General features: G+C 32.0%; 1 protein-coding gene across 2 annotated transcripts in view; it reads right to left on the bottom strand.

The window, feature by feature from the left end:
* LOC127714204 (coiled-coil domain-containing protein 138-like) overlaps window positions 1-24,331 on the bottom strand; it is a 48,800-nt gene that overhangs the window by 14,235 nt on the left and 10,234 nt on the right. For both annotated transcript variants that reach the window (XM_052220228.1, XM_052220229.1), the window contains exons 4-5: window positions 23,204-23,280; window positions 21,252-21,383 (exon numbers count right to left, since the gene is read on the bottom strand). In XM_052220228.1, the coding sequence (XP_052076188.1) occupies window positions 21,252-21,383; window positions 23,204-23,280 (209 nt within the window). The remainder of the gene's footprint in view (window positions 1-21,251; window positions 21,384-23,203; window positions 23,281-24,331) is intronic.

Consider the following 24,331-nt stretch of genomic DNA (forward strand, 5'->3'; position numbering starts at 1 on the left):
TCGGGATTCATTACATGCAAACTGCTTTAGATTTATGACATATAATTTACCTAGATAGGCTAAGAGTGTATTTTTAATTATTCCTTTGTATGCAATACTTCATTGGTTTAATTACGCATGAAATCAATAATAATAAATATATAATAGGCATAAAAATAAATATCTGTCTCCTGCCTCCTAATTTTGATAACAGATGCTAAATGAGATCATATTGCCTTCCACAAAAATATTCTAGAAATAGGGTTTTGTATTGTTTTATTAAAATATTTTGTTGTCAACACTTTAACTTATGAATCCATACAAATTATAAGAAGCCCAGTCCAATGAGGAACTGTGTCACATAAAAAATAACCAAAACAAACAAGAACTGTCAATTTTCATACAGATTATCAATTGGACTCCTGTATCAAGAGTTGATATTATTTGCTGATAAATTATAAAGGTAAACATCCTGTTAAAGATAAAATGAGAACTTTGATTTTTTTCCAATACATTTGTATAAATCACATATTAAGAGACAATAATAATCTGATCTACCTTAATATCAATCTGGTTTGAATTTACAGTATTGCAAGTTTACAATACAGAAACTAAGAGAACTGGTCTAAAAATTCCATCAATTTCAAATAAGTGGCTCTGTAGAAATCAACATTCTACTGAAGATATACTTCAACAAGCCAGGACTGTTCATAGAGGAGTTTTCAGTTTCGGTTTTATGAATGATCTGCCCCATTTGACACTGGGTAATTCAAGGGAAAATGTGTCATAAGACATTGTTACTTCAACTTTATTCTGTGAAAAGATAATGTATGCAATTGGCCATTCTAATTTATCTTTCATGGTAAATGCCATAAACTGTAATATAACTGACTATATGGGTCTGTAAACATTTTGGAAAATGTCTTTATTAGACTTTAATGGCACAAGAGAGTAGTGTGTGTGGAATTTGTGAAGAATCGTCAATACTGAAATGGATATGTATTGAAAACAAGGAATTATTTGAATCTGGAATAATTTTGAATTCTAGAAAATTGATGAGAAATATATGATGAAAACTAACCCATCTAAATAGGGTTAGCCATGCGCGCATGGCTAAGGTGGGTTAGTTAGTTCATACTGAAATGATAGTGAAAGTAAAATTAACCTTAGCCATGCACGCATGGCTAACCCTATTTAGTTGGGTTATTTTTCATCATACATTTCTAATCAATTTTCCAGAATTCAATATTATTCCAGATTCAAATAATTCCTTGTTTGAATGTGATTTAAATTTATGTCAGGACTGCTATGTGAAGTTTCATTCAAAAAGCAAAACACTGGCACACCATCTAGTAATTGACATAAACGAATATGGAACTGGAAAAATGTTGGACAAAATTCTAAAAGTAAGGGTCAAGGAAATTAATTGTGAAGGATCCGAACATTGCGACCAAAAATGCAGTATTTTTTGCTTAGATTGCAATAAACCAATCTGCTCCAGTTGTGTAGTAATATGTCACAAAGACCATGATTTATACAAGCTTAGTGAAATTTTTGAGGAAAAAATATGCAAGCTTAAAGACATGAAAGTCAAAAGTGATGAAAACATTTCTATATGCAAACATGAAGAGCAAGAACTGCAAGTTATGCTTTCCAAAGGAAGTCAACAATTTAATGACACAAAGAGAGAAATTTTGCAAAACCAGAAAATGTTTATGTATCATATACAAGAACATTTTTACAGCTTTTTAAAAGATGAGGAAACACATTGGAATTTAAAAAGAGAGACAATCAATAGAGAACTAAAACTTATCCAAAGAAATATTCAACAAATGGAAGATCAAAGGAAAAAAATAGACCAGATTCTTAATCCCCATAAAATCTCAGAAATTCTTACATCAAATCATTCACATATCTCTCAAGTTTTACAATCAAAAAATGTTTCTCAAATGTCATTGCATCAGGCCAGGTTTATACCTGGTTCTGTATCAAAAGACCTTGCGAGAAATTATTACTTTGGACGCCTCTACAAAGGTCCTTATTACAAAATGACTGGATCTTATTCAACAAAAAATAGACATGTTTCTAAAATTATTCACTTGCAAAACAGTTATGGCATCATTGCAAATTATAAAGATGAATTATTACAAAGAGTTAAATTTGAAAGTGATGAAAACAAGGTTGAAAATGAGATAAAGACAAAAGTGTTTGATCTGGCCATGATGCCTGATGGCGAACTTCTTCTTTCTAAGGAAACATCTTATTTAGAACTCATTAACATGAATGGGGGTAGAGAATTTTTTCACTCATTTTCTCCTTTTAATACATTTGGTGTGTATGTCCATAAAGATCAGATATTTGTTGGCATTGCAAAATCTTCAGAAAAATCAGAGAACTACCAGGATGGTAGAATAGTGGTATTGGATATGAAAGGACAAGTAAAATGCACATTTGGAACAGAAGTCAAATCTGGAAAACCATTCTTTACCTGTCCAACCAGGATAGTAGCTAATTCTGACATTATATGTGTCATTGATACCTTAAAGAGAGATAAAGAAAATCAAATGCTTTTAGATGGTAGGATAGTTGGAATAAATCATAAAGGGGAGGAAAAGTGGTCATATTCGGATAAATCAGATTTTATATATGAATGGTTTAATCCACAAGATATAACAGTTACCTCAGCAGGTCTCATTCTGGCAAGTGATTACTGGGACAATGCAATACATACAATAAATAAAGATGGGGATGTTGCTGGGTGGATTGAGGTACCAAATATGGTTCATCCAATGTTTCCTGCGTCTCTTGATGTTGATGATCAAGGGATATTATGGGTTGGGTGTGGAATAAAAAGATTCAATCAAGAAGTTAAGACTACAATCTATTCATTCAAATTTTCATAGTTTTATGGATGCCATTTGCATTTTATTAAAATCTTTACTCAGACTTTGTGCTAATCGTTGTTTGCGATATGTTTTTACATTTTCATATGAGATCATATGAATATGAAAGTGGGGAAAACCTAAAAGGTTGAAAGACATTAGTAAGTCAAGATAGGCACCTTAACATCACAAAATAGCCTTCAACAATGGAAAAGAGTCTACATTGTATGATCGACAAGCCCTATTTTGCCTTGAGTTTAGACATTTTTTTCAATAGTGTCAACAGAGACAAACACATGTAATACTATAACAAAAATATCAAAAAAACCAAAAACCAAAATTCAAAGCATTGACACAGACATATGCAGGACTAAGGAGTACTTATCCATTTAATTTAATTAACAGTTTTTAATGCGACATTAGTTGACATCACTCTGATCCAAATACCTCATTACATGAATCAAGGTAATCAGATGTAAAAATTTCTAACTCTTTCCAACATACAACTGTTACAATAATTTACATATGATGATATAGGCTCTGGTGCTCGACAAATTTAGATATTTATCAGTGTTTTGTACATCTAAAGTCTTTACTTAAAATTTTGAATTTTTGGGTTTTTTAGCCAAATAGTACAGTCTGTCTATTAGTCTTTATGTATACTAGAAATACCTATACTGATTATAATGCTTTGAAAACAAATTATGTGAAAATAAAATTGTAAATAAGAGATAACAAAAGTTAAAACAAACAATCAAAACAATCAACTTGGAATATATACCAATAAAAATAAAGCATGACTGAGATAATTACATGTGTCTACCGGATAATCATCTCCTGTTATGCCAAACCAAATCCAGACTCGGCCAATAACAGAACTTTTATGAATTATCATAAATCGATTGGGAACAGTTCTTATGAAATATAACTCTAATTTTTTTGTCTTTACCACGTTGAAAGTTGCAGGATGTGAGACATAGGAATGCTAATCTGCCAGCAGTGGCTTTAACCATGTATAATAATGTATTTTTAGAAGGTAGAAAACCTGATGCAATATATCTTGTATACCTTATGTCACATAGTTTCAGCCTATCATAATGTCCATCTACTTTTTTATCATATGATAATAATAATATTTAGTGCATGGGAACCTTGAAAGGCATACTGACCCGTATCCTGGGGGTGACACCTGGAAATTTCACCCACCCAGGATTTTTTAAATACTTGCCGGGTTGTTAAATGACCCAGGAATTTGACCTGTTTTCAACCAGATTCTTGAGCCTGTAGACTGATTTGATAAGTGATTTTCCTTTGAAATACCAGCAAATGCGTAATTCTTTCTGGACAGGAAGTTCAGCTAGCTGTGATAACTGTCAAATTAAGTGACCCATTAAGTGCATGATTTCACTAGACAGCTTTGGTGTCAAACACACTGTTAATTAAACCAAATTACCTTAGCTTAAGGTCATAAATAATTTGAGTATTTCAAAGTTCAGAGTGTTTGACAAAAAATTTGAGTTACTTCCCCTTTTTTTCACCTTTCACAATATACTCTTTAAATTTATGTTTCAATTTAAAATATAAAAAAATGTCCCCTAAATACTTAACTTCAGCTGAAAAAATTTTGTATGTGTTATGACCTGAGATTTTCTTCTTCAATGCAGGTCATGACCTGCATTTTCATTTTCATAGGTTGACAGGTATGGAAAGGTCTACATGTCTGATAGTCAGGGAGTCACTCAATCTGGGCCTCATTTTATGGATCAGTGATCACAGTTAAAGCTATGTGATTATGTCTGTTTCTAAGATACTATATGGGGCATAAGTAAACTATAAGTCGTACGATTGCCTATAATTGCTCACATCCACTTCATTTGAACAGGATAGTTGTCTCATTGGCAATCAAACCACATCTTCCTATCTTTATATATTTTACACATGGAATGATTGTATGGGTGAATTGTCTGTCTGGCATGTATCATCTGACCTTGGTTCATTGGTCAATGTTAAGTTTTCCTGGTTAAGTCTGTTTCTTAGATACTATATGCAATAGCCAACTATATCAGGTACATAGAATAATTTGTTAGGTGTACATGTCTGTCTGGCATGAATCATCTATCCTAATCATTGTCATTTGTGAATGTTATTTAATTTTTCGTGGTTTGTTCTATTTTTTGGATACCTGCATGTGAACTTTAACAGAAAATTCACCTCAAAATTTAATATAAGGGGGAATAAAAGCTTCCTGTTATGATGAAGAGGGTATTCACCTTTAAAATTTTTATCAAGCTAGATTATAGAATATCAGTGAATAATAGGTACTCAATATAGAGTCCCATTGAGTATTCTTGATTACTCTTACATGTTTGAGAATTGATACATATGTTTTTTTCCCTTCATTTTTAACATCAGGCATCAGGAACAAATCTGTTATTAATGGGTTGCAATTGGTGTCCATAGGAAAACCTACAACTTGTCAATAAACTTTATTGCAGAAACGTATAGATGTTGTCAAGGAGAAAATTTACAGCCTTTATCATCTCATCACAGTTCTGGTAAAAAATATATAAATAAATATATTGCCAAAAAGATAGAAAATTGTTGAAAGGAACATGTGTGTGCTTTATCGTTTCAATTGAAAATCAGTAAAGCACAAAATCTTACTTACACATCATTGTAAAAAATAGACAATTTTCTTGGGTCGACAAATTTCACATGTTCATTTCCGATTGGCCAATTTTAGGTCACATGCATCTGGCACCATTGAAAAATGCAAGTGGACAAACATTTGCAACATGTCTACTAGAATATTTATTTTAGTTTTTACAGTTTATTTGTCTTTGGTGTCTTAAGTAAAATCTTGATGAAATTGCTCACTATAAGGCATCGGCCATTCATCATTTTTTTTTAGATAACTGTTTTGGATGATGAACTGCATATATCCCCATGTGGTTAACCTATAAATAACATGTAAAGGATAGCTGGGAAATATAAATTAATGGGTTGTGATTTTCCTATGAAATACATAATACAACATCTAGATTATCAGGGGCATATCATGATATTTGTACGAAAAAAGTCAAGACATTATATAAGAATAGGCCAAATAAGGTAAACTGTAGAAAAATTACACTACACATTTAAATAATAATTCCAGTTCATAGAGCTCTTTCAATAATCCCAATAATTGTTGCTATTTTCATGAAAATGCTGTCATTTGAGGATTAAGCTGCATGTCAAGATGCCCTATAGATGCAAGCAAAATTGGGAAAAAGAATCAGGTAATTATATATACCGGTAACTTCCTCATACCTAAATTTAACCTTTCAAAGTCAACCCATTTCTAATTTGATTTTTGAATTGGCATTTATTTGACACATCTGATTTAATCAATAAATGATAATAACTATCTCTTACATATTGTACAAATATACTTTAACATATCATATTATCATGGGACACAATTGGACCTCATGCAGTGTCATATATACTTATTCATGTGATCAAGCCCAGTCATGGACCATGGACTTCCGTGTCATATGACAACAAACGTAAATCTCAAAAATGATTTAACCAATAATTGGTATGTGTGTTTTTATGTAATGGATGTTGTGAAATATTTTTAGAAAAATCTATTCAAAATTTTTAACTTTATTTCTGCAATGCATTTTCATACAGGTAACATTTTTTGTACAGCTTATAGAACTTGCTTCTTTTCATATTGTTAGTTTATTGCTTGACCATTCATTGATTTAGTTGGGAGAAAATGATTGTATTTATGATATTTTCAATTTTAAAATTGACATGCCTACAAAGACAACTTCCTAGTACATGTATAACAAATACAAAAGTGAAAAGTAAAATAGCTCATTTTTTATAAATAAATCTTCTTTGAGCCTTCCAAAATGTTTTTATATCTGACAATGTTTTGATATATAATACCGGTATTGTTAAGGACTTTCAATCAATTTCAGATTAAACAGTAAAAAACCCGAGATGGTCCTAAGTGTGCATGTAATATTTGCTACTGGACATTAAGCAGTCATTAATCAATCAATCAATCAATCATGGACTGCCTAAGCTGCCATTGACTGCTTCTACATTATGGCACAGAAACAATCTCCATTAAATAAGGAGGTAAAAATCCCTTCTCTGTGTCAAATGTGTGACGAATCTTCAAACATAAAATGGATGTGTATTGAATGCGATTTATTTTTTTGTGCAGAATGTGAATTGAAATTTCATAAAAAGAGTAAGACCCTAGCAGGACATGATAAAATTGATATTGGACAATGTGGGACTGAGAACATTGCTAAAGCGATTCATAAAGCTGGACTTAAGAATATGAACTGTGAAGTACATTCAGATCTTATTTGTGTTCTGTTTTGTCAAAATTGTCAACAACCAGTCTGCACAAAATGTATACATGTATTAGAAAATAAACATAAAGAACATAGGCTATCTTCAATCAGTGATGTGTATGATGAAAAATTCTGTGAAATGGAAGATTTTCGAAACAGGGTAGGACAGAATATTCCTTTTTGTTCAAAGATCCAAAATGAACTGGAACACATGCTTGACAGTGGAACCAAACAATACGGTGAGCAAAGGCAGATATTGATTCAAAAAGGAGATGATGTCATAACAGAATTTCAATCAAATATAAAGGTACTTTTAAAGGAAGTAGATTCTGAATGGAAGACTTTAGAAGGAACATTAAAAGAAGAGATAAAAGTAATGAAAATATTAAAGGATCACATGGAAAAAGAAAGAGAAATCGCTTGCCAAGTTAGTTCTGCTTCTGACATGTTAACCAAACTTTACCCTTCATCTGAAAAAATGCTTTTACCAAAGAAATCGATTTATGAAATGATTCTAAAACAGGTTTCATATAAACCATCTAAAACATCACATGATGATATGAAAAGAATATTCCTAGATTTTCTTTGGCAAATTGAAGGTCAAAATTGTAAATTGAAAAAGTCTTATCAAACACATATGAAAGGCATTCAAAAAATCTTATTACTTGACAATAACCAAGCTTTAATTGGGGGTGAAGATGATGAAGATGTTATCAAAGTTCAGTTTGACAATAGAATTGATATGAAAGTTTTAAAAGCAATACCTAACACTAGAACTTATGACATGGGGAAAATGCAAAATGGTGATATTATCATTTCGGTCCAAGAGAGCCAGTTAAAAATGTACAAAGAAAAGGATACCATAGAAAATTTTCATTCATTTTACCCACTGAAAGCATTTGGTATCCATGTAAACAAAGACAACGAAATTCTGGTTGGGATAAGTACTGGATTGCCAGAAAAAGAAGAAATACCAAAACCAGGAAAAATTGCTGTTCTAAATTGCAAAGGAAGTCTTAAAAGAACATATGAAAATATAAAAAATAATCATTCTAAAGAATGCTGTGTATGTCCTACCAGAATAGTCACAAATCAAGACAATACAATATGCTTTATAAACATATTTAGAAAAAATGAAGACAGAACCTATGGTGGCTCAATTGTGAGTATAGATCACAATGGGAAACAGATGTGGACTTTTGGTGAAGACAGGTATATGTATTGTCCGGAAGATATAGCAATAATGAATTCTGCTGGATGTATTTGTGTTTTGACTAATGCTTACACTGATATTCTATCCAAAGATGGTATTTATATTGCACAATTACGAACTAAGATAACAGACAGTTTAGAATCAAATACCAAAATAAGCAGCTTAGCATTTGACAAACACATGAATTTATATGCAGGAGAAAAAACAATTAAAAAAGGCAAAAGACAATCTGCTCAAATTCATATTTTTGAAATCGTGTAATGCAACTTGATTATGAATTAAAATTTTAACAGCAAAACTATTTGCTTACTTTACCAATGTACAGTCAGGTGTGTTACTTTAAAAAAAAAAATGTACAGTCAGGTGTGTTACTTTAAAAAAAAAGAAAAGCTTTTTTTGTACTTACCGATATAGGTAATTTGTTTTCTAAAATTTATCAAAAGAGTTATTTCAAATTTCAATTGATGCATGGGCTACATGAATTTTTACATTATTTTATACATAAAACTAAGAATAAATCAAGTTTTAGTGGAATATACATGTACAGATAAATAATTTACTTAAATTTAATGTCAAAATATTTCTTTTATAAATTATTTCTATACATCTTTGACATAAATAGTAATTACAATAATTCAGGCAACATGTGTAATTGTTTTGGGTTACAAAAAAAATAAATAACCCGGATTTGTTTTCTCTCAATGGATTTATGACTTTTGAACACTGGTATACTACTGTTGCCTTTAATTATTCAAGACTCAATAAAATTACGTTGGTTTTTTTCTATTAAAACTGTTGACCTTTAAGATTTTCTATGAAAATGATACGTATCTTAAAGGGGCACTAGCTGTCAAATTCATGTTCACCGATTGGACTAAAATTCTCATATTTGATTTATAACACACTAAAACGTTTATTCAAAATTTGATAAGTCTGTTAACTCTACATGTACTCGATAATATTTATCAGAATTTCTTATGTTTTTTAGTCTAGACGCCATCTAATTCACTTTCGAGATGCCAATTGTCAACTCACCCAATAAAAACATAAAAATAAATATAAACAAACAGTGACCACGTGCAATTGGACTTTTCTAGGTCTGTTTGATTTCATGATACAAGTTTATTAAAAAGTTAATTATCGTTTTTACCTGTATAAGAATGATTTTTTTGTGGATTGATTCAGTCAACAAAATGGATTATCTTTGTTTCACTTTCAATGTTGACATTCTTTTCCTTTTAACGGCTGACCAAGATTTATACATGTGTAACCAATCTTTAGCTATTGGGTTAAATTGAAGATCACATGAATACAGATTCAATGAGGTAGAATTATTCACTTGTAAGTGAATAATTCATCAGCAATGTTTCTCTGATTATTTTGACAAAATTGAACCAAATTGGTTGCTAAAAACGAATTATTATTTCATCATTTCACTTATATTAATGATTGAAACAAAAGAAAATTATATTCTTATTTTTTCATATCTCGTAGCTAGTGCCCCTTTAATAGTTCCAAAAGCCTAATATTTAACCAAGAAGTGTTGATATCAAATGTACCGGTAATTGGTTAGAAAGTCAATAAGTGTTTTAGTAGGATTAGATTTTATATTTCATGGGAAAAAGAGCCAGATGTCTGAGAAATAGTTTGTGCTAGTAAAATCTGTATGAATGAACACCTAATTAAATAAAATTTACAAAAGTTATAAAATTGACCAAAAAATCCCTACATTCACATGAAAGATCAAATTCAAGGAAAAGTATTTATATTGCTGTTCCACATCTGAAAGTTAAAGTGAAGCCTTGAACAAAGAGCAGAAATGTATCATTATATGTAAATTTCTAATGAAAAGACAAATTTGTGGGCTAATATAGACATGTAGACCAGAAAATTAACCAATAAATAAAGATTTGAAAACTATTGTATTGCTTACATTTTCAACACAAGAGGCTGTCAGAGTGACAGCAAACCGGATTTTCCTGCAGAGGTGGAACCCTGAACGGTTGAGCAAGTATGGACACTACATTTAAGCTTAAAACAGCTCTGAAATTGGATTGTGATTGAATATTTGACACAGCATAGGTTTGTGACACAAAATTAATGTGGTCAAAGAACTGAAATATTTGAAATTGGACATTTAAATACCTATTATGGTCCAATATCCAAAATCTAAGTACATATTAGAATCAGCATATCAAAGAACCACAAGAATTCAATTTTTGATGAAATCAGACAAAAGTTTAATTTAGGACCCTTTGGACCTCAATGTGGACCAATTTGATAAAGGAGCCCACAATCCAAAATCTCTCAATACATGGTTAGATTCAGCATTTCAAAGAACCCCATAAATTAAATTTTTGATGAATCAAACAAAGTTTAATTTTGAGTCCCTGATTTGGACCAACTTGAAAACTGGACCCAAAAATCTAATATTTAAATACAGGTTTAGATTCAGCATTTGAAAGAACCCTATATATATTTAATTTATGTTGAAATGAAACACAGGTTAATTTTATTCATAATATTTTCTGTGCAAAGGGAAATAACTAAAACTGGATAAATAGTTTTCTAAAATAAGATATGACGCAATTTTTTAAATTATAATCAAAAATATAATAACAACAACCAGTGATGACTAAGTTCTCTAAAATTAGATATGATTTAACACTCATACATTGTTAGAATCAGCATATCAAAGAACCAAAGAATTATGATATTAAACAAAAGTTTAATTTAGGACCCTTTGGACCTCAATGTGGTACAAAATGTATTATCTTATTAATAATGAGAAGCTTGACCATTTCCAAGTTCTTAAACAGAAGGGGGGTGGTGGTGACCCCAGGGGACTTCCCCTCAATTTCATTTGATTTGTTTTATTGTCCCATTCAAGAATATATATGGTTTAGGGGTGGGGATCTCGACCGTTTACAAGTTATAAAAAAGAAGGGGGGTGGAGGTTATCCCCATGGACTTCCCCTATATTTCATTTGATTTATTTTATTGTCCGATACAAGAATATATATGGTTTAGGGGAGGGGATCTCGACTGTTTACAAGTTCTCAAACAAGAGGGGGTGGGGGTGACCCCAGGGGACTCGCCTTTTATTTCATTTGATTTGTTTTATTGTCCCATACAAGAATATATATGGTTTCGGGGTGGGGATCTTGACCGTTTACAAGTTTTCAAAAAGAAGGGGGTTGGGGGTGACCCCCTGGACTTCCCCTGTATTTCATTTGATTTGTGTTATTGTCCCATACATGATTATATATGGTTTAGGGGTGGGGATCTCGACCGTTTACAAGTTCTCAAACAGGAGGGGGGTGGGGGAGACCCCAGGGGACTCGCCTTATATTTCATTTGATTTGTTTTATTGTCCCATACAAGAATATATATGGTTTCGGGGTGGGGATCTTGACTGTTTACAAGTCTTCAAAAAAAGGGGGGTGGGGGTTAGATTTTTGATTTTTCGAGCCTTCTATCAAATAGACTATTTTCATATTACCGACTTTTGACTCCGGATTATATATTTTGGTCGAACGGTTACCTTGGACATCATGGTACTCGGTCAAGTAAGAGCAACCAAAATAAGTAAAATCAAACATATAATCGGTGTAATTTGAGGGGAAAGTTTACTGTTTTCCGATGATTTTGTAGTGAAAAAAATATGTTAAGCAGGTAATTTTCCCCCAAAATTGTACCGATTGAAAGCTTGGTTTTACTTCTTTAGCTTGCTCTTACCTGACTTGGTACCATGATGTCCAAGGTAACCAGTCGACAAATTATATAATCCGGAGTCAAAAGTCGGTAATATGAAAATAGTCTATTTGATAGAAGGCTCGAAAAATCAAAAATCTAAATACAAAGTTAGATTCAGCATATCAAAGAACTCCATTTATTCTATTTTGCTGAAGTCAAACAAAGTTTAATTTTGGATCCCAATTTGGACCACCTTAAAAACTGGAACCAAAATCAATAATCTAGCTGCACGCTTAGATTCAGCGTATTAAAGAACCCTTTGAATTACTTGTTTATTAAAATCAAACAATGTCTAATTATGGACCATTTGGATATCTATGTAAACCAATTTGAAAAATCTAAATACAAGGTCAGATTCAGCATATCCTAGAACCCCAAGAATTAAGTTTTTTTTACATCAAAAAAAGTTTAATTTTGGACAGTTTTAATGTGAACCAATTAACAGACAGGTCCCAAAAATAAAAAAAATCTAAATACATGGTTAGATTATGCATATCAAAGAACACCAATAATAAATATTTTGATGAAATCAAACAAAGTTAAATTTTGGACCCTATAGACTTTAATATGGACCAATTCAAAAATAGGGCTCAAAATCCAAATACAGGGTTAGATTCAGCATATTAAAACAACCTTATCACTCTGATTCAAACAAAAAATTCTCTGAAACTGACATTATCAAGATGCTTGATTTCTTGATTGACAACATATTTGTTACGTTTGGGGGACGTGTTTTTCAACAGACTGTCAGAATTCCAATGGGAACATATTGTGCCCCTCTTCTTGCCGACTTGTTTCTTTATTATTATGAGGCTGACTTCATACAGGAACTTCTTAGGAAGAAAGATAAGAAGTTAGCAATATCCTTTAACTTTACTTTCCTCTATATAGATGATGTTCTCTCACTAAATAATTCAAAATTTTGGTGACTATTGTTGAACGAATCTATCCCATTGAACTAGAGATAAAGGATACAACTGATACAGTTAAGTCTGCCTCATATCTTGTCTTACATCTAGAAATTGACAATGAGGGTCGGTTGAAAACAAATCTTTTCGACAAAAGAGATGATTTCAGCTTCCCAATTGTGAACTTCCCATTTCTATGTAGCAACATTCCAGCAGCGCCTGCATACGGAGTATATATCTCCCAATTGATACGATATTCCCGGGCTTGTATTTCCTATCATGATTTCCTTGATAGAGGGTTGCTGCTCACAAGAAAACTATTAAACCAAGTTGAAATCATCCCTTCGTAAATTTTACGGACGCCATCATGAGTTGGTTGATCGTTATGGAATAACCGTTTCACAGATGATATTGGATATGTTCCTTATGTCGTTACTACAATCCCCTTCCCTTTTCACGAATTTGAACTACCGAATTAGAATTTTTACTGGATTTGTAATAATATGAACAACACAACGGGTGCCACATGTGGAGCAGGATCTGCTCACCCTTCTGGAGCACCTGAGATCACCCCCAGTTTTTGGTTGGGTTTGTGTTTCTTAGTCTTTAGTTTTCTATGTTGTGTCTTGTGTACTATTATTTGTCTGTTTGTCTTTTTCTTTTTTTAGCCATGGCGTTGTCAGTTTATTTTCAAATTTATGAGTTTGACTGTCCCTTTGGTATCTTTCGCCCCTCTTTTATTAGAACTCAAGACTTTTAATTAACCCCCATTGAAATTGGTCAGGAAATAATCAATTTAAACAAAGTATTACATAAGTATTGTTTTTTTGGTCCCTTTTTCCTAAAAGGTTAGGGTCATAACCCGAAAATTCAACCAACCCTTCCTTTTATATTATGGAACCTTGTGATACAATTTCATGGCAACCCATAGACTTATACTCACATTATTGTCCACAAATCGGAAAATCCTAGTTTTTTGTCCCCTTTTCGGCCCCTAATTCCTACAAGGTTTGGGCTAGATTCAGCATATCAAAACACCTTAAGAACTATAAACTTTTTAATAAAACCCTATTGAAATTGATCAATAATTAATCAATTGATACAAAATATTACAAAAGGACTGTTTTGGCCCCTTTTCCTTAATGGTAAGGGTCATAACCCGAAAGTCAATCCCAACATTCCTTTTGAGGTATAGAACTTGGTCATGTTGGTGGTAAATTTCTTTTCTCTGTGCTGAGTGTTCTTTAAACATTAAACGATATAAATGCAGATCATAGTAACTGAAAACTGAAATCAAACTGATTGTCAGTAATCTACTGATATAAAAATCATGCCTTGACTAACATTACACAATAAATAACAAAAAGGAACCTTGGATTGTCCTTGTTACATACTAACAGGAGATATTTATTTCTAAAGACAGCTGTCGGTCTTCTGTCACATAAACATTTATAACACATGCTGATTTTGATCTTTTCATGGATAAGCTGTCCAAAATAAAGAACCTTGTCAGTCTTTGTCATTTGTCATGTGTTAATGTCGTTTTTTTTTTCTTTTTGCTGGGGGGGGGGGGGGGGGGGGGGGGGGGGGGGTGGATTTATATATTTATATAGTTTGATGTTAATTGCAGATCTTTTAGTGTCTTTTGAGTATTTCTATTAGATTTATTCGAAACATCAGATGATTAAGATATTGACATATTGTTTGGTCACCTGTATACTATAACTATTTTCTTTTTTTGTTTAAAAGGGTATATGATGTCTCTACATCTCCTTTGTTCAACAAGTATTTTTATCTCATGACCTCAATCATAAATACTGATAACAGATTTATTCATAGTACATGATATAGTTGGTAAGATTACACACCAAATCTTTGTACTTTGGACCTGTCTGATCATTCTAATGTAAAATTATAGAAGGACTGTTTCAAAGATATGCCTTCAATATTTATGTACCTAACTTTATTTTTCTTACGAAGTATGATTTTTAAGAATGAAAAAGGAAAAATTAAAGACATTTTAATTATTTGTTTACTTCATTAGTGTTTTATGACAGTTATTGGGGCCTTAAGCTCAAAGAAAACTTTTAAAATTTCCTTTATTTCTTTGGTTTTGAGACTTTCCCACATTTCTGTATATTTATACTGAACTATAAATCTATATGTAATTAAGAATTTCATCATAATATTTGAAATGGCCTCCTCTACATCTGAGAAAATTTGTACCCCAATTCATTGTCAAATTTGTGATATTTCTTCAGATTTAAAATGGATGTGTTCAGAGTGTGATTTGTTCTTCTGTGCCAACTGTGATTTAAAATTCCATGGAAAAAATAAAATTTTGGCAGGACATACTAAAATTAACATTGAACATTGCAGCACTGAAAATATCACTGAGCTAATTCGTAAAGCTGAAGTTGAGAACATAACTTGTAGCTTACATAAGGAACAAAACTGTGATATATTTTGCAGAGACTGTCATAACCCAATCTGCAAAATATGTGTTTCAACAGACTCACACAGAAACCATGAACTGACATCAATTGAAGACATGCTTAATGAGAAAATCACAGAAAGAAAAGATTTTCAAAACAGAATTGAATCATATATTAATCATTATACACAAACTGTCAATGAACTGGAATTTATGCTTGAAAAGGCAAAAGAAAAATACAACAGGACTAAGGAGAATATTTTGAATACAGAAAAAGAGTCAATTACTAAAACGAAAGATTATGTTACATCCCTTGAAAAAAGAATGAAATCAGAGTTGAACTACTTTGAAAAAAAGGTGAAAGAGGAAATTAAAGTAGTTGATAGCGTAAAAAGTAAGCTTCTAAAGGAAGAGGAATTATCGCAAGCTCTTACACCATTGAAAATGCTCACAAAAAAATATAATAAAAATCTGTTTTATCAAGTTAATGATTCTGTTTATCATCAAAGACTTAAGCAAACTTGTTTTATAACAGTTCAATTTGAAAGAAGGAGTTTTTTTGGAAATGCAATTGAAAAAAAATTGAGGGGCAATTTACTTAAAGGTCCTGATTTTAAGCATATTACTTCATTTGAAACAAAACTGAAAGGTATTTCAAAACTTTTACCAGTGGGTAATTGTAAAGTAATGATAGCCAGCTATAAAGAAGAAATTCTCCAGAAAATTTCGTTTGAAAAATCTGAAATAAAAGATGAACAGGAATTGTTGGAGACAAAACTTGGGGATATGGACATTTTTCCTAATACCATTTGTGACAATCAATTTAAAAATTCTGAAATAAAAGATGAACAGGAATTTTTGGAAACAGAAGATGCAGATATGGACATTAAGCCCAATCTCTTTAGTGACAATAAGTTTGAAGGATTTGAAATATTTGTTGAACAGGAACTATCAAAAACAAAAGTTTTCGATATGGAAATTATGCCAAATGGGGACATTCTGCTTTCAATTCAAGAATGTGAGCTAAAACTGTTGAAGGGAAAAGAAATCATTGATTATGCTTCATTTCATTCATTTTCCCCACTGAAAACATTTGGTATCCATGTTAGCAAAAACAATGAAATTATTGTTGGAATAAGTGAAGGATTTCCTGGTAAAGACATAAAAACAAAAGCAGGAAAAATTGTGGTTCTAAATTTGGAAGGAATTGTAAAAAGAATACACGAATCTGGAAAGGATAGATATTGGAGAGAATGGTTTGTATGTCCTACCAGAATAGTGACTGACCAAGACAATACAATCTGCTTCATAGACATTTTTGAGAAATCATATTATAGAGATAAAGGACAATATCATGACATAACAAGTTTAGAAATGAAAGGGAGGGTTGTGGGAATAGATCAAGAGGGGGAATTAAAATGGACATATAATGGTACTAAGCATCAGAAAATTGATTCAAATATATTTTTTTGTCCTCAAGATATAGCTATAATTCATTCCACTGGATGTATTTTAATTTATGAATTTGTAGATGATTACAGAAGGCCTGCTTTCCACATAATATCACAAAATGGTAATGCTATTGGATACTCTGAATTGTATAAAACTGAACTGAGCTATGAAATAAAAGATGTAAGAAGTGTAGCAATTGACAAAGACGGAAAGTTGTATTTAGGGGGAGACAGAGAGCAGTATCGTCATTACAAAGCAAAGATTCATGTATTAGAGTTCATATAGCAGTACAAAACTGCAACTGCCATACTTCTAAAAGAAATATTAAGAATAAAAGTACTATAAACTAAAGCTGTATTTATCTATTTATTACAAAACTTTCAGTCTAAAATATAGATTATACACTACACCTCAGTCAGATTGTATGATTTCCAAATGTTCATGGTGGCAAAGTAGTCATTTCAAGGGAGCTCAGTGGCTGAGTGGTCTAAGTAGTCAAACTACTGTATCACTAGCCTGTCAACACTGAGGTACTGAGTTCGAACCCCACATGTGGCAGGTGCACTCGTCACTCGAATCCAAACAACCTGTCAAATTAAAAAAAACAGGCTTGAACAAGTAATGAAAAACATTAACAGCCACTTGACAGTGACTTTGAAAGATCTGCCACCAACACCATTTTTTCACAAAGGACAAAAACATTCAGATGATATAACTAAAGACAACCAACAATAAGGTTTCTGACTTGGGACAGGCACTTAAATGTGTGACAAGGGTTAAGCTGTCAACAGTTTTTCTCTACCTATTATAATTTTTGCCCGAAATTTTAAAAAAGGTATAAATTGTCATTGAAGGGCAATTACTCCAATAAGGTGTCAACTGACAATTAGAAACTGTGTTGACCTATTTGTAGATCTTGTTTTGCTGATTGTAGTTTAAGTATAAACATATTGTATTGTCCAAAACAATAGCAAAAGGATCAGACACAAGTTTTTCAACTTAGAAAGTCTTCTCAATTAATCTGTTTGTTTTTGCTGTTCACAGTTTCTCTTTACCTTCTATTAACAGTTTTCATTATAAATGAAAACAAGAGTGCACACGCTGAAATGTCTTGCCTGTTTTACTTATATTATGATGATTATGACCAACAGTGTTCCAGCTAGGCCGTTTTCACAGGGCGGTCCGCCCGCCCTTTCCCGAGTGCCGCCCTGTGCCCTTTTTACAGTTTCCAGGGCGCCCTGCCTTTTTGAAGATTGATTGCATATTTTTTTGTTCGTTGTGAACCGCCAATTACGAAATTTTAGCTGGCGACAAGTTTATGACTTTGTTTACAACCCCAAACTAATCAACGGTTACAACAGGTGTCATAATTTGTTGTTACAGCTAATCCGTTAATCGGATGGGTCATTAATGATCATCAACATTAATTCATTCAAAGAGAATCGGTCAGTCGGCATTTGTCTTTGAAGAAATGTTCATACGACAACTTCGGCACAATATTTGCAATGTTTACCGTAGTTTCATGGAGAAAACATAATTGACAGGAAAGTCGAAAACCATAATCAACTTGCTAAAAACATCGTTTTACTTGTTTTCCGTAAAAAAATAGCAATTCAGACGTATTTGTCTTTGACTGCCCTCATTTTTTATACGAAAATAACAAAATCGACCGCCATTGTTGATCGTATTTACCATTTTCTACGTACTGTTTATAATCCTCCAAAGAAGGAGTACACTCGAATAAAGAAAGATAACTCAACCTAATTTTTTCCTAGCATTGAGTTACTTACTAAAGATATTCTAAAATATGTCTACATACTTCTGGCCTTAGAATTTATATGTTAAGGTCTTTTGCGTTACGGGAAAAGTTAAAGAGGGTCTTAGTAGCAGGGTTGATAGGGTGCCTTGGTCATCTTTTCTGTATTCTTTATTTTTAATACAAATTTTCACTGTTCACTAATTCCTAACATTGTGCATTTACTGAGCACAGCTGTTTTGTGCTGTATTGCCTTTAAGCACATCAGAGGTAGAAAGGGTCTTCCCAAGGTAAAACTTGTAAAGTGTGACCATAGAAACAGAATGAACCAGGACACCTTTCAAAACACACTGCATATAAAGCTTAACTGTGTCAAGCAATGCATGCTTTGAAAACTTGTGTGACAAGGTGTTTGACAAGTTTTTCAGCCTAAAAAGTAGAGAGATAGAGTTTTATATGGCTTATGATGTTGTTCTTGTATATATATAACCAGTGATTCAATGAATAAACACAATGTTTGATTAATATCTTTATTAAAACATGCCCTTTTCATATTATCATGTCACGCATTAAATGCCCTTTTTCAGGATTGCTACCCTGCCCTTTTGAAATCCTAGCTGGAACACTGACCAAGATCGGTTTCAATTGGGCCAATAATTTCAGAGGAGGATATTTGTAATTTAACCCACATGAGAATTTAATAATCTCATGCATTTAACCAGTAATTCAAAGATCTGGGATTGCATTTTGACATCACATTATTGGTGACATTGTTGGCTATAGCACCATTACTGTCTTACATCTCATTATTGGTAGTGTTAAAGGCAACAGTGCCTTTGTTGTCCTACCCATTCACACTTTTTACACTTGAACAAATGAAAAAATAAAGGGGAAATAAACTTTGGTCTTGTTTGCTCATGAGTAACAATAGTTCAGCAATCTTGAAAACTAAATTGAAAATAATTTTTAAATGCTAGCTAAAACCCACGTTAAAAATCAAAAAGGTATATGATAAATATCGATTATAACATGTCATTTTTCATATAGGTCATGATATCAGCCGAGAGCCGACAGGCTCGAGGGATGATTTTGACCATGGGCTGATAAGGAGTCTGATATGAAAAATGACATGTTATGTTCTTTTTATCATATACTTCAGCAGAAGATATACAGACAAGAACTATTTTTAAAACTTTGAAAAATGCATGTATTGTATTATTTGTTGCATTTTTTAATAATATATTTTCCTGTTTCCTAATATTTGATTTTTTTTTTATCCTACTTTGTTAAGTTTTTCACTAAAAACGTACCATGAGGTGTATTTTCCGGAATTTGCAGAGTGAAGTCGAAATGCCATGCGATTACGTTACAGAGAGGCATATGATAATAACCGGAAGTAGTTGATATAAACCAGAAGCAGTTGATAACAAAAGTCATATCACACGGCTAAGACAATTCTTCAGATTTATGTACAAATTACAGTTTTATCAAGGGGTACAATTATACCATTATTTTCTATAAGTATATGATAAGAGCCATTATAAAAATAGTAAATTAAATGAAGACTTTCAAAATTAAAATAAATGGAGAATGCGTCCATGGGACACAGATGATACTCTCGCTTGCATACAACGTTATAAAGGGACATAACTACAGAACAGTAAAAGTGATGCCACCCAAATTCAAATTTGATCGGTGTTTTATGGTAATAAGCATTGTGTATAAGTTTAAGACATTTGGTTGAGGCAAACTAAAGCTAGAGAACGGAAACGAAAATTCAGCAATTTTTCCATTTATAAACATGATAAAGGGGCATAACTCAAGAACAGTAAAAAAGGGTAACACATAATGCCCCCTCTGCTGCGGTGGGGGCAAAAAAACAGGCTGATATAACTTGTAAACTTAAGTACAGAAAGGGCACTTGAGGTGGCGCTATGACATCATAACCATGTTGAAATCAACATTGTTTATCTTAATTGGTCGATTTAAATGAAGTTTTTGATCAAAATAGCTATCAGCCAAGATCTTACCCAAAAAGATATTTTACACACATATGCATCTTAGTTAAATACATCAGTTACCAACATACATTTTAGTAAAAGCCTAGGCTCATAGTTTAATATTAAAACCCATACTGCATAGTAAGCTATAAAAGCCTCTGACATGACAAAATGTAAAACAATTCATACAAGAAAACCAACAGCCTGATTTATACACAAAACAACTTTAAAAAAAAGAAATAAAATATACAGCATCAAAAGACAACCATTGAATCAAAGGCTTCTGAATTTGGACAGGCACATATAGACAGTTTTGCTTTGTAGTTGTCCTAAAGAAAGCTAGCTTTCTTAGTTTTGATTTCCTACAGCGATGTTGTTTATCATTTCTCCTCACAATTTGCAACATGGCTGATAAGTTTGCCTCGTGTATAAAAGCCTTGAAATTATTTAGCGACTCAGCAGGGTGATATATGTCATGCAGGTGCAGGGAAGTATGACAAATCTAAATACCTGTTCCATCACTTTCAGTTTCTCCCTGACTTCATGTTCAGTGATGGTTTTAACATTGGCTGATGATATGGCCACAATTCTTTCTCTTTCTTTCACTTTTTCTTCTCTTTCATGTATCTTCTTGTTTTCCATCTTGAAAGGTTTACACAGAATATCAAATATATTAAATCTTAGATTAGAAAATATTTAATACCAAATGATCACACACATCATGAAATTACTGGAGTTTCACCAGAAGTTTTCAACAAGTGACAAAAGGTTTTTTTCATGAATTCCCATGGTGAAAAAAGGTGTGTTGATTATATTTCAATACAGATTGTATATGGCAGATTACAGTAGTGCACACATAACTATTGTTTAAACTCTAACACTTTTTGTGTCTGTACTATCAGATTTCCTGAACTATATTTTTTTGTCTTTGTTTGATACTTTTGGTGGAGTCAGGCATTTGTGGTCTGTTTGGTCTGTTATATGGTCCTATATATTTTTTTAAATTCCTTTTATTTTTCTTTCATGTATATATGCTTATATCGATATTAATCCTGTACGAAATGTGACGCCTGGAAATGACACGGAAACCAGGCGTAGAAATCATACTTTATCCTGGCGTCATTGCAGTGTTTAAGGAATGCATGTACAGGCGTCAACCAGGCGGAAACCAGGCGTAACTGAGGCGGAAACTAGGCGTAAAATTAGGCGTAATATTTAAATGAGTATGCCTGCATGGTTGACAGAAAACCAGGCGTAATATGCAAATGAGTACGCCTGGTCATGCAAAATGTCCTTACATAATACTACACTTAATTTAAATCAGTGTATTACCCTAGCTATGTACTTTGTGTATTTGATACAAACTTGTACTGTTGTTTAAAGTTCTCACTGTTTGACATAAAACTTGAAATATTAACCATGATTGAAGAAGCTTTATAAATAAATACATATTAGACAGACACTGGATCAATTAAGTTTAAGTTTAAATAAGAATTATGACAATTAAAATTTCTTGAAATAAAACTAGCATTTTGACTTAGTTGCTTTGAAAATTAATGTCATTTAATTACTAAAAAAATTAATGATAATACTGTAATTCAACTTGTGAAAGATTTAAATGTTATTATCCAAGGATGAGGGTTTCCAGAATTTGAAATTAATGGTAAAAAATCAAAAATTAATAACTTAGTTACTCACATAATTATATTATTTACCATGGCCATGTATACTACTTTCCTTTCATTTCACAATTTTCGTTCAATTAAATTCCATAATTCCAATTTCAAATTCTTTCAAAAAGCACTCAAACTTAGCTAATTTCCCCTGAATATATCAAGCTGCCATATGTCCAACTCTTGCAAGCTAATACCAGAGAGCCAAATTTTGAAAAAATTTCCCATGATCCTTTAAACAAAGCATTATGGGTATTATGATTGACGCCCTTCCAACAGTTTTACGCCCGTAGAAAAATTTACGCCTGGCTTATTTCAATTTACACCAGGTTTACCACTTTTTTCTACGCCTGTAAATGCTACAAATTTACGTTTCCTGCTCCATTACGCCTGGATCAGGACACGTAACTACCACTTACGTCTGGTTTACGCCAGATTTCCAGGCGTAATACGCTTTATAATTTCGTACGGGTGAAGTTGATTAGATATTACTGAGTTAATACCCTTTGAAAGTAACATAGCTAAAATAATGGTTACTCTTGCAATATTAAAATCTCTGAATGTAATAACTGCTTTTTCATTTCCATAGATGAATTAACATCCTATACAATATGAAATTTACTGAATGATGGTGATTATGAAATGAGATAGTGTATAACACGATTTTAATTCAGAATGTTCTATCTTCCAAAGACCAGAAATTACACAGTGAATACTTCAGCACCAGCAAACATCTTAATGTGTGAACAGTAGGTTCAAATAAATGAATATACATAAATGTAATACTACCTTTAACTTATCACTGATAACTTGCAGTTCTTTATATATATCTTTGATGTTTTCTTCTTTAGATTTATTGAACTCATCTAGAAAAAAAATACTGTATACTGTAAATTCAGAAATTATTGCAATCTTTTTATTAAAGCAAAAATGCAACAAAATCAGTTTCGGATTAATACAAACTTGCATTCATAATTTTAAAAGTGCAGATTTTCCTTCACGCAATATTTGCCATCGCATCAGTTACAATATAGATCTCCCATTTTTTTTTTTTTTTCATCTAAAAATATCTTTATTGCACTTTTCTTTGCTGTAATGACAAGTTACTCGACCAACAGCAGTTGGACGAGTATCCCTGTGAATTAGTCACTGAATAACCAGGGAAATTACCCAGTGAATTCATATTTATAAATAGTTAATACAAACATTTTTGGAAAATATATGATCACATGATTACGAAAAATGTACAGTTTTGTCTGGTTTTGTTTCTAAGTATTAGAACTTTATGATCATTGACCTTAACCTTTTGTAAAGAACCGTTAATCAGTTGTACTGATGAATTCATGCGTCTTATTGAGTGTTCTCGCAAACAACTTAAACTTTAATTAAATATTGGAAGTGGTAAGTCTTGGAGTCGTAAGTTAGTTTCAACATTCTGATTGAGCCGTCATGTGATAAATTATGAGCATATGAGTTTGGAGACAACTACTGTACTTTCGTTTTCAGTAAGCATGCAGTTTTAATTTATTACCACGTGTTCAGATCTATTTAATGCATACATGATGAGATTTTACAAAAGTTTTCGTATATCTGAAAATAGTAGATATCTAGCTATTTAATTATGATCATATGTATCTTTTTATATCATTTAAAAATTTGCTGTTTTTAGCATTAATGAATTTGTTAATTTCGTATGTGCTCAAAAATTCATTTCTGAAAACTGCATAAGCATCTATACCTTTTTGTTTATAATTTAATATATGAGTACTTTTATGAATTGAATAGATTAAGACAGTTAAGAAAAGATTAATATCATGATACATAGGATCATGTACTTTATAGCCCAAAACTAAAGTTTTTATATTAAATATATGTGACCCTATCTTTGTTTTGCTTACAAGCACATAAACTTTGTTC

This window comes from Mytilus californianus, unplaced genomic scaffold (genome assembly GCF_021869535.1).
Source record: "Mytilus californianus isolate M0D057914Y unplaced genomic scaffold, xbMytCali1.0.p SCAF_9, whole genome shotgun sequence".
NCBI classification, from domain to species: Eukaryota; Metazoa; Mollusca; class Bivalvia; order Mytilida; family Mytilidae; genus Mytilus; species Mytilus californianus.